General features: G+C 35.3%; 1 protein-coding gene across 4 annotated transcripts in view; it reads left to right on the top strand.

The window, feature by feature from the left end:
* CD200 (CD200 molecule) overlaps nt 1-11,656 on the top strand; it is a 24,686-nt gene extending 13,030 nt beyond the window's left edge. For all 4 annotated transcript variants that reach the window (XM_025051136.1, XM_006905458.3, XM_015595300.2 and 1 more), the window contains 3 exons: nt 2,105-2,377; nt 3,924-4,031; nt 10,391-11,656. In XM_025051136.1, coding sequence (XP_024906904.1) covers nt 2,105-2,377; nt 3,924-4,031; nt 10,391-10,398 — 389 coding nt within the window. In that variant the 3' untranslated portion in view covers nt 10,399-11,656. The remainder of the gene's footprint in view (nt 1-2,104; nt 2,378-3,923; nt 4,032-10,390) is intronic.
* Nucleotides 11,657-12,845: the final 1,189 nt, after the last annotated feature.

Genomic DNA, 12,845 nt, shown 5'->3' on the forward strand with positions numbered 1-12,845 from the left:
TAAGTGGTGACACGATTCAGACCTGGCTTTGCCATTAGCAATTAAGTGACCCTACATGAATCCTGTTCATTTTCTACACCAGAGTTAATTTATCTGCGCAATAAATGTGAAATAGATCATCTGCAGGGGATTTAATAGCTTTAATGTTTTTGGATCTAAAAACATTATGATCTAAAAACAGAATGGGCTAACATGGATCTAGTATTTGTGGTCCTTCTCATTTTGTTTCAGTGTAGCTCTCTCAGGATTGATTGATAAGGAGACATACAGCAGAGGGTCTTCATACTTGATGTCAAACTATGGATTTAACTGGATAATGAGTATGAAGAGGCTTAGTTTGACAAGATTTTTTCCTCTTAACTGATACATAGCAGAGATCAAGAACTGAGAAGTATGAATAAGGGGTAACTTTGGAGTATGGCATATTTGGTGGTAGTTTTAGGAGGGAAAAGACAAACAGGGTTATTATGAAAGTTAATGTGAAAGTTTGAGCACACCAGGTATATTAGACATAGGGTAAGAGGAGGCTCAGTAAATAAGAATGCAAGGGAGATATGACAATACCAAATACAAGTTTCTTTCACTTATTTGGCTATAATGAATCCTCTCTTCAGGATCTTACATCGGGCTTTCTTCATGATTTCTACTTCTTTCATTCTGTTTCTCTGTCTCCCTCTGTCTCTCTCTCTTCCCTTTCTCTCCAGTCTTCCCTCCCACTCTCTTTCTTTACTTTTTTTCTCCCTCCTTTACTCCCTCCCTCTTTTTTCCCTTCCTTCTCTCTCTCTCTTTCACTTCCTCCTATTTCATTCTTCTTTATCTTTCTTGTATTGTAACTTTTCTCATTTCTGTTCTTTTTCTTTTCTTTCTCTTTTTGCTTATCTTTCTTTCTGCTACTCCACTTCCTTTACTCACAATCTTTTGTTTTTTTTGTTTTTGTTTTTTTTTTTTGTTTGTTTTTTTTCTGAAAACCAGGCTCCTCTGAGTCTTTTAGCTAGTAATACTGTAGTTCTTTTCTACACTGGCCTTTGCCAGCCACACCTTCTAGCTTTTATCTGTCATTCTTCAATATACCAGAGAAACCTGCCATCCAGTCTGACCACATCAACCATAGTTATCTTCTTTTATTTTAATCTCTCTTCTCCAGTGCGCATCGATGTTGGTAATCTGGGCATCGATGCTGGTAAACTCTTTGGACAGAGTCACAGCCCTATAGCCCCATTTCCTCCAACCCACTGTCACCCGCCCACCTCTTGAACCTCTAAGTATAGAACAGACTTTCATTTAGTATTGCCTTGTAATTATTTTGTGGGCTACCAAGCCAACCACAGAAAGGCAGGCCTGCATTTGTTCAGCAGAGATGAACTATATTCCAATGAAAATAACTCATTAGTCAAGGGAATTTTTAAAAGGGAACAGGGTAAAGTTGTCCTAAAAATAATGTCATTTTCTCATAAACTAGTTATTTTCTCTTAACTCCATTAGGTGATCTCCAAGGTCCTTCAATTGTCATTCTGTGATAATTTAGTTATTGGCTGTGAGTTCATAATTTACTTTTTGTATAAATATCCCAAACAGGGATTTTCCAAGTTTCTTCCATGCAACTCATTTACTGGTTCAGCCCCAAGCAGAAAATTACTGTCACTAGGCAGCAGTCCCTCTATGGGCCCTCTGCTTTGAAACTGCCCTAGGTGCTTCTGAGACATGCAGGTCACCTGTATGGGGGTGCTCACTGGTGATCATTGTTAAACTATTTGTGAAGAATACCCAGAAGAAGGCAGAGATGCTGCATTACCTGTGAAAAAGAACAGAATAATTAGGCTCTGGACTATTTAATAGAGAAGGTATCTTCTGTCCATTGAGCTAATTCTCCTAGAGGCAAACTGTGGAGAAAATTTTTCTTGTCATGGAGTTTTACTAGGCCAATCCCATCAGAGAATTAGACAGGAAGAACTGAGAAGGCCTCACTTTGGACTAGATATGCCAACTTATCTTTGTAACCCCCATTGTCTTTCTGTAAAAATAGTTTTGTCATCTCTCTGAGGAGAGTGAGGGATTCAGACCAGGTACTTAATTGATGGCAGACTATAATTTTTTTTTGTCCCAGTACAGCCCACAGTAGTCCTTAACTATAAATTCTTTGAAGACCACCTAAATATCACTTGCTCTGCCAATGCCCGACCAGCCCCTGTGATCTCCTGGAAGGTCTCTGGGTCAGGAATGGACAACAGTACTGAGATTTTCTCACACCCCAATGGCACCACATCTGTCACCAGTGTCCTCCAGGTCAAGGACCCCAAGAGTCAAGTGGGGAAGGAGGTGATATGCCAGGTGCTGCACCTGGGGACTGTGACCAGCTTCAGGCAAACTGTGAACAAAGGTAAGAGAAGATGGGCCTTAGCAAAGGAACTAATAGAGGAGAGAATGGAGTAAGTAGGGAAATAAAAGCAGTTGAAGAAGCCAATAAAGCTTACCAATATTACTTTGGTAATGTAGTATAGTGCCCACATACCAAATACTTCTGCTGAGATCCATCCATTCATTTCTTCTTCCATGCTACTAACATTTAATGAATGTCTGTTGTGTGCCAGGCTTTGCGACAATGAAATGTGACAATGAGCAAGACTCAGTCCCTGCACTCAGAGAACATCCAGTCTATTAGGAAATATAGAAGTGGCTGGGCAATTGTAAAACTGTATGTTAAATGCTTCAATAAGAAAGCTATGGTGCACCATGGGAGGCTTGCAGGTGGGAAGGAGAAGCATCAGCTTGATATGGGAAGATTAGGAAGATTTCCTGGAAGAAGTGGCATCTCTAATGAATCATTTGCATAATCTACACTGTGAGAAAAGGAGAATAGTGCTTTTAGGAAAGGGGCCGATCTAAGTGTTAGCCTCTCTGCTTTTAAAACAAACTATCTCCTGTTCAAGACCCCTTTTGCTCTCTTGTGTTTCCATCTAAGCTGCTGTCTCTGGGCCTCATGATATAGAAGATAAGCGTTATGGGAGAGAAAATAAAGAGAGCAGTGATAACAACCAGTTTTCTTTCTCTCTGTAGTTTTGAAGCACTAACTCTGGATGAGACACTCAGTAATAAGCCTTCTAAAAAGATATTGCTGCTTTTTTCAGGATGAGAGGCGGCATTTTGAACAATAAAACCTGGAAAAACTTTCTCATGCATGCCTCATTAGTGTAGTGTCCTCTAAGGAACATCTCCTGTAGTCATTTCTGAGTCTTTGAAAAAAACTTAACCAAAAAGTTGCCATTTAAGTAGATTTTGTCAAAAGGCTTGGAGTGTTAGATTTGAACATTTGTGTAATGAACCTCAGATTCAGCCAAGGCGAAGGGTAAATTTCCCTGAAAAACAAGAACCTAAAAAAGAACATGTCTTTCTTTTCCAAAAATACCAAAGTTGACTTGTATTATTTATAATGATTTTTTCCCTTTATATTTCTCTATTGTCTAAAACTTCCTCAATAAACATATTACTTTAATGGACAGTATAGCAAAGAATGTGTGCTTTGGAGGCAAACAGAACTTTGAACAAGCTTTGGTTTTATTCATTACAATGCCGATTTTGGGTTTACTTAACTTCTCTGAGCTTCAGTTTTTGTTTTTTAAATCTGTTAGATAATAATAATATCTAACTCGAGTTGTTTTGAGATTAAATGTAATAACATATTCAAGCTCTTATTACATAGTAACCACATAAAATATGTTAGCTATTATTATTATCTAATTGTTATTAAAATAATATGATGTCATGAATACAGACCTCAATATGTGTGTGTGTATATATATATGAATAATTTTCATTGAAAGCTAAACTCTAGTAAAAACGCATCACAACTATTGCGTCATTGTTTTTTCCTCCACAGCTTCCTTTTGTGACTTTGTTTTTCCTCTTTCTCCCTTCAATATCTACAGGTTTTTGGTTTTCAGTTCCACTTTTGTTAAGTATTGTTTCCCTGATAATTCTTCTGATCTTAATCTCAATCTTACTATACTGGAAACGTCGTAGGACCCAAGACCGAGGTGAGTCATTACAGGTAGTAATGACAAACAAAGAAGGAAACAAATGATTTTTTAAGATCTTTATGAGTCACATAAAGATGTAAATGAAGGAATGGCAACAGTGCGTTGATGGTATTTTAACACTTTAGCATCATTTTCTTGCAACTGGAGATTAAATTGGGCATTTCTACTTTTCATTTGCTGAGATTATTTAAAGGCTAATGATTTTGTAAACTGAGAGTAAGGGTTGATGAGAGGAAATGTGGAAAATGTTTATTTGATGACTATGGAATCATCTGATGGCAAAACCAAAAAAAAAGGTTTTGGCAGCCATGCTGTTTTCTTTCTGTTAATGAGAGGGACAGTCTTTACTCTTTTGACAGCATTCCATAGATTGACTATTCCATTTAAAGGACTGTGAAGTTGTTCGATATAATCAATAATTAAGTAATACACCCATCCCTCGATTAACGTGGTAGTTTTTTTATACATGGTAAATATAACTCCCCCTCAACCATTTACGTGGACTTTTTATATGCGGTTTCCATTTACACAGTCTCATTTTACATGGTTCTTTTTCATTTCCATTATTGGTGACTACTCTTTCTAAAAAATAATAGCTTAACTTAGCAACATACAAAGAACTAATACTTACCAACGCACAATTATTAATGACCTTCTTGTTCATTGGATGGCAAAATAAAAAAGCATAGGTGACTACTGATGTTTTTCAGAATTGGTTTTACAAATGTTTTGCTCTAGAAGCTGAAAATTATATGAAGGAAAAATGTCTTCCTTTTAAAATACTTTTACTTTTAGATAATGCATCTGGTCATCCACACAATTTAGAACATCGAAATATAAAAATCATATATTTGCCACCAAATACAACTTCCTCGATCCAATCTTTGGATCAAGGCATTATTTCCATCTTCAAGATTAATTATATTTAAAGGAGTTTTAGTGATATTTTTAATAAACTTAAAGATAATGAATCATTTATAGAAGCCTGAAATAAACACACAATTTGAAGTTGTATCAAGAATCTTGCTTTACCTTTGGATAATATAGAGCCATCAACTTTAAATACTTGCTGGAGAGTAGTATAGCCAGAAGTGGTTATACTGAGGAATATGGTTCCAACAACTGAAGAGGGATTAACTGGCATTATTAATTTATTAAATAAATTTCAAGAAGAAAGCTCTGACAATTTAAATGTAGATGATATTAATGAATTACTGGTTGATCACGAATTAGCTAATAATGAATTAATTCATTTAATATCTGAAGCCAATCCTGATGATGAATATGGCAGCAACCTTGAACCAGTTTCATTCACTGCAGAAAATATTAACAAAGCTCTTCAATTGGCTACAAAACTGGAAACTGAAATTCTAAGTATAGATCCAAACATCCAACGAGCCTTAAAATTTTGAAAAGATTTTTAAAAACGTGCAGTGAATATTTGAAGAATTTATGAAAACTTAGCAAAAGATAGGGTTGGAAAGAGATCACTTAAAAACATAGATATAAATAATGAAAACAAAGTAGTACTTTCAAATATTTTGAGCAATGATGACAGTGACTTTGTGTCAATTAAAAAAAGAAAGTTGACTGCTTTAGTTTACAGTACAGACACTAACAGTGAATAAAATTTATTTTGGTTTTTCTGAATTTCCATTAACTTTTTTTATTGGAAATATGTGAAATAAATGTTTTTATGACTTATATCAGCTTATTTCTTTAGTATTTTTTTGTACTAGTGGACTCTTCACACGATTTTCTTCCACGTAAAAAAAGACACGTGGAATGGATAATCCACATAAATCGAAGGACAGGTGTACTTTTTATGTTTTACTCTCACTATCTCTCAAACACTATAAGCAACATACAGAAGACCCATACTTATAATAAATGTGTGATGTCATTTTGCCCTTATAGACTATAAATTTCTCTCTACCCTCTCCAATGTCTGTCATAGTGTCTTAGTATACCAGATGCTCAATAAACATTCGTTAAAATAGTGAATGAATGAATAAATGAATGCAAAGGTAGATTTTCAGAGTGATTTTTTTCAATTCCATTTTTCTTACTGTAAGTTCAATACCTCATTAATTCTGAGTCTAAAACATTGTGAGACATCATAAAACGAGACGCTATAGAACAAGAGGAGTCAGTTGGAGAGAGAGAATTAAATTTCTTTGGTTTCTGAAGACAGGAATAATTTATTAAAGCTAATGCAAGGCGGCTACTTATGTTGTATGTGATGGGAATTTCCTAGGGTCAAGGAATGTTATGGGGGTTTTCTTCATCTCAAATGACTGAAAGATAGGGAAGGGGAAAAATGTTGGCTTTGAGTGTTATTTTAAAGTGAAAAATCTCACTCAAATGCAACCTTTTTTTTTTCATTTTATGCCTCATAGACTATCTTTTATGTTTTAGATTTTTTGAATATTTAATTTTGTATAAGCCTTATATAAATACCAAATTCATTCTTGTGATTTCATTTTAAAAAAAAAATAGCAACAAATCTTCAGTGCCAGTTACTCCTTCCTTTGTAAAATTAGATAAAATTATTTGTTTTGTTAGGAAGAAGAGATGGCAAATTAGCTGATCTTAGTGCATATAAATAGAAGCCCAGAGACCTCATTAGTACTTCGCAGAATATTAAAAGCAGAAGGCTGATTCTACTTTATCCAAACATTTCGCTTTGCCATTTAGGAACTGAAGCCCAGAGAGGAAAGCTGACTTTTTTCCCTAAGGTAACATCAGACTTAAGACTATAACTCTGGTCTCCTGACATCTTCCAGAATGTTCTTCTGGTCATGAGATCCTGGACTCTTGATTTGAAAGGCACTGTTGTTATCATTTCCCCTTATTTTAGTCTGTTCTTGCTGCTGTTTTCTTTTGTGAAGTTTAAACAGAAAGTATAAGGTGTTCAAATTCATTTTTAAAAGTCCCTTTTGGACAAGAATTATAATATAGTCTATTCAAGCCTGAGATAAATTCTACTAGAAAGAGGGCATTAAAAGAATTGTCCTTTGTTCATTAAATAAGTCTTGGATTTTCTGGAAATATAACTGTCCAGTGCCTTATCTAGTTCCCAAAACAAAGAGTCAGCTTATCTCTGTACCTGGACTTTTTCTCATTTATGAAATACAGTAGACTCTTCCCCACACTTATCTGAGGGGTATACCTTCCAAGACCCTCAGTGGATGCCTGAAACTGCACATGGTGCCAAACTCTATGTAAAATATGTTTTTTTGCCTATACATACATACCTATGATAAAGTTTACTTTATAAATTTGGCACAATAGGAGATTAGCAACAACAATAATAAAGCAGAACAATGATACCAATATACTATAATAAAGTTATATGCTGTGACATCATTAAGTAAAATAAGGGTTACTTTAACACAAGCGCTGCCAATACTGCTGCAATAGCTCTGATAACCTACATGGCTACTAAGTGACTAATGGGCGGGGAGCATATTACAGAATGGATATGCTGGGCAAAGGGATGATTCACATCCAGTTGTAGGAAGGAGTAGGACGGTGCAAGATTTCAACATGCTACTCAGAACAGTGCAAAATTTCAAACATTTAAATTATTTATTTCTGCAATTTCCAATATTTCAGACCACAATTAACTGCAGGTAACTAAAACGGTGGAAAGCGAAAGCACAATTAAGAGGGGACTGTAAACAACCGAACCTGTATGAAATCTTGTAAGCACTAGGATTGCCATTTACTGATGATGTCTTTATGACATAAAGCCACTTCAGTTAGCAACACTGAATGTTCAGTGGCATATTTTGAGTGACTGGATTTTTTTGTCTGGTTTCAAAAATTATAACAGCCAGATCATTTGATCCCTTATACTTAAATAGCTACGAAAACTAAATGTAGATTATGCTGGAGACTTAAATGCTCAAAGATGAGGAAATACTGGTTTAAAACCAAAATTTAAGTTGTACAAAGTTGGAAAAAAGGGAAGAAAATCACAGAAGATAGAGACATTTTTTATTTCTTCAAATAACAAATTCTGATTGTCAATTTGTGATGAGAGTAAATAGTCCTACTACTTTTGCTTTCCATCTTTCCTTATTTTACTTTTGGTTATTCTTTTTTCCTCTTTTTCTTCCCATCATCTGAAAACATAAAACTTTTGGTTGGCCAGGGAAAACATCACTAAAACTTTTGACCTTGTGACTTGAAACATGGTGATGTAAATAGAAATAGGAAGGTAAAGAGGGGGAACTGAGAGAGAGAGAGAGAGAGAGAGAGAGAAAGAGAGAGAGAGAGAGAGAGAGAGAGTGTGTGTGTGTGTGTGTGTGTGTGTGTTTGTATGCAATGTGGGAAGAAAAAGAGGAAGGGTAAATTAGTTCTTGAATTTGAATATGAGTAGATAAAGAATCATCTCCATGAAGGTGCCAGTAGGAGGACATATCTGGTAAGAAAAGTCTGTGAAAGGAGCTTCAAAATTTTGTTACACAAATGACAAAAAAAAAAAAAGTTTGTTTTAGATTGAAATCACTTATTGATTATTCACAAAAACATGAGCAAATTTACATTTTTTTGGACAGAGGAATAACCTTGAATAACTGCTGTTATTTTTATAGAGAAGTTAGACTCCTTTTACTTTTCTTGTGATTCTGTATAATGTTAGAGAGTATGATTTTTTTTCAACTGTGAAGCTGCGCTCTGGTGGAAGGTGTGATAAGTTAGAGGTAATTTCTCTTTGGACTATTACTGATGGGATCATTACAGTTATTTCCCATGAGACTACAACAATAAGATAATAGGTTAATAGGTTTTCAAAGGACTTCTGTCTTTAATGAATCCAGTCCTTTATTACTGAAATAGAAAGTAAGAAAAAATTAAAATTTCCCAGGGAAATTTTCCAGCATTCTGTAAGTTATTTCTGTTAAAGACCAGTTGATGTCATAAATTTGTCCCTTTCACATATCCTACAATGAAGTTAAAATTGAGGTTGAGAATAATCTTTTATTTTTCATTAGTCAACCCAACAATGATTATATGCTTCTCAGAAACAAAAACTTCACTTTGGTGCAGATCATCATGAACAGTCACTTAATTTTTAGAAATCTTTGAGTAGCAGGTTTTTAGTTATTGTTCTATGATTGGGTCAAGGCTGAATTGGAAAACAATAGGAAATTTGGAGAATTGTGAAATGCGTGTCCCAAACTTTGCTTTTTCTTTAAGAATTCATTTTATGTAGAAGTATTTTTTTTACTCACATTATCTGTGTAATTACCTTGATTTCTTTCACTTCACTATCACCTAACTTATAAGTGGGTTCTCTACTGTTAAAAATGGCAATGTTAGCAAAATACTGTATCCCAGGTGGGTTCATGTTACTTTCTGCTATTTTAAGCTTAGTACTATGTCAAATAACAGATAATTAATAAACAATTTGTAATGGTGAAGTTGGTGATTAGTTGGAAGGACAATAATAACATTTGTCTCCAAAAAAATAAGAATATTTACTTTACTAAATTATTGCACTTATGCTTTCCAGATGAAGGCTGGGGTGAGTGGTCATCCTCATACCTACCCCAATTCTTCATAGTTCCAAGAAGAATAAATGTAATGCTTTATATGAGAAAAGTTATTGAACTCCTAGCTTAGAACTGCTAGGATAAATCTTACATTCCAAGACTATTTTTCTACAAATTTTACCCATGAATGAATGCAGATGCCACCCATCATATAAAAAATGTCATGGTATAATTTGATCACAAAATCACTAGCTAACAGACCCTTAATTAAACCTGGGCATTCTTGCCTGAGCTATTCTGTGTCTTTTGCCATGGAGAGCCCACACTGGAAGTGTAGGAAAGGTTCAAACATGCAGATTTTTGTTTTGGTAAGAAATACTTAAGATTACACAGAGAGTGAGTGATGGTATGAGGATAAAATCCCAGGTCTTTTACTTACTGTCTACTTGCCTTGTGGAGAGGCCAATGTTCTTCCAATTTCTGTACTGGAAAGCCAATACCCTTGAACTTCATCTGTCTATTTTGTGACCATTCTCAACCCAATGTCCAGCAAGCTAGTATCCACAGAAAACACACATAGATCATTTGGAATTCTTAGATATGTTCTTTTACTTTTCATCTTAAGTGATTCTGTAAACATTTATTTTCTAGAATGATCTATATCCTTTTATGTAGAGTCAGATTCTCCTCACATCACCTTGGGTCAAGAATGTCTAATTCCTTATCTTTGCTGATGAAATCTGCACAAGGAGAATTCTATGTTTATTGATCTTTCTGTTATTTAACTTCTTAAAATCTATTAGGGTAGAAATTACAAATGTTCAAACTTAATATCTTAAACTTTCTTTTCTTTAGAGCCCTAGAAGAGTCATAGAACCCTGAAAGTTATTCTGTGGTCTACTTGAATCTGATGAGGAGGAAAGCAGGAGAAAAGGGGTCATTCTCCAAGAGATCTGAAAGAGCAAAAGAGGTGGGAGTAAAAGGCCTAAAAATGTCAAGACTTTCTCCTGCCATCTAAGTTACCCAGTGCTTGTGCGAGTTCCAAGAGGAAATCATTTTACCTCTCAGGTCTGTTGTAGGACTTGATTTTGTAAAGCAGTGCAGTGTTGTACTGTTGAAAGGATACTGGACTTAGAAACACGGGCCACCACTTAGAGGCTGACTTTGCCTGAGACTGGTGGCAACCCTGTGTTAATCACTATTCAATGAGCTTCCACATTTGCACCCAGAAAATTAATAAGTAAGGCCAGATAACTGACCATTCTGCTCTAAACAATTATGTAATTCCGGGAAAGGGGGAATAAAGGGAAAAGATGTGAAAAAGAGAGAAGAAAGAAGTCAAGAAGACTAAGGACCAAAGAACTTCACCGAGATTACCATTTGCTTTCCTGTGGATGTTCCATCTTTTCTTCCCCTAATCTTAGGTCTGTTAGTCTGTTTCCTCATCACTTGGAGTCTAGTCTACTACCTGCTTACTGCTTTGCTAATAGCTGTTATCTCTAGAACCCTTGGTTTCTCCGCTATTCTTCATGTACCTCTGTGACATTTACCACAATGAAAATGGGACTGAATTTATTGTGAAATAACATTGGCAACTTTCACTTTACTTACCTATTTTTATAGCAGAATAAATATTGCTAGTCTTAGATAGCAGTTCACATTTTTTAAAAAAGCATGCATTGCTTATTTATCGCATAATATGACCTGGCCCCATTTTAGTCATTCTGAATTCAGACTAGTATAATGAAAATATATTATGAAAACAGGCATTTTGGAGGTTCAAGTGCTTTGACTCTCCTGGCTTCTTTCCCCGTGAGTTCACTTTTCACAGTAGCAGAGGAAGCAAGTATGGGTATACAATTCCTTTTGTTCTAAATATATCGATTTAATTAGTGGAACAATTTTTGAACTTTTAAATATCATAAAACCCATTAGTGACTTTTTCAGTATCTTTTGCTTCTTTGTCTGTATCCCGTGTGACCTTGGAACTAAAACTTAAGTTGTTTTCATTGTTGAATTGGATATTTATATATTTAGTAAGCTTTTCGGATGTTATTTAATTCTGTATTGTTTCTTATATTTGTATTAAGATGCCAAATAATTAAAAGTTTCAACTCTAAATATTTTGTTCATGATATTCTCTCAGGAAATATGGGAAATGTGAGCCTTAATGAGAATCCTTGTATTTTCCCACTCTGTGTGAAACTTTCCTCTCTCATTTGTCACCCTTAAAAAATGCCATTGACAGTTCTGATTAATCACAGAGTCACGAATCAGATGTCCCTGATCTGGCCAGTGGGGGCTCCTTCAAGTTGGTGCCTGTGTCCTTTTAATATGACCTGGTTAATTTCGCAGTACACACATGCTCTTTTGATTTTGCTTTTAGATATCAACCTTTGTAAACTGATTACCTCACACAGTTTTGAATTTAATAGGAATTACCACCCTGCTTCTGTTTTTGCTCTATTTCTGGTGTCTTGCCTGCCAGATCAGGCAGGATAACTTAAAGCAGCAGTTCTAAAATATTTAGGTTCAAGACCCTTTTACATGCTTACCAACATTATTGAGGATTCCAAAGAGTTTTTTTATAAAGTGAATTAAGTCTGTTGATATTTATCATATCTGAAATTAAGGTTGATAAATACACACGTGCACACACACACACACACACACACACACACACACACACACAACAAACACACAAGCATGCATTCTATTAGCCATCAGAGTGATGTCAACATCACACATCATGTAGCTTCTGGAAAACTCCACAGCACACTTGTGAAAGAGTGAGAGTGAAAAAGGCAAATAATGTGTTGGTGTGACTGTGACAATAATTTTGACTTTATGGACCCTCCTGAAATGGGCTCAGAGACAATACTGAAGACTACTCACTTGAAGTATAGGCAAATAAGGAGACCACCTTATAAGATTCCATGAGTCTTTCTCAAAGGAAGAACTTACTAAACAGCTATCTTCACAGAACTTAAGCACTCTACCATTCCACTGTAACTTTAGTTAGGTCATCACCATTCTGGAAGTTCCTTTCAAAGTTCAGAGAGCTGTAGGGCTAATCCTTCTTCATCACTAATAATTTTATTTAAATTGACTTATTAAATGGGTTATCAGTTACCTTGCAAGCTATTGAGAAACTTAGAATATAGGTAGGTTTTGATGGACAAGTCTTGGGAGGGTCATAAGAAATGAAGAGAGGAGGAGGAAAGAGTAACTCAGAGCAGGTGGCTCTGTCTGCGAAGGCAGATCTAAACCTTGTTGTGCACAAGTCTTGCCCTGTGACTCTTGTTTTCTC

The sequence above is a fragment of the Pteropus alecto genome, unplaced genomic scaffold (assembly GCF_000325575.1).
Source record: "Pteropus alecto unplaced genomic scaffold, ASM32557v1 scaffold270, whole genome shotgun sequence".
Lineage (NCBI taxonomy): Eukaryota > Metazoa > Chordata > Mammalia > Chiroptera > Pteropodidae > Pteropus > Pteropus alecto.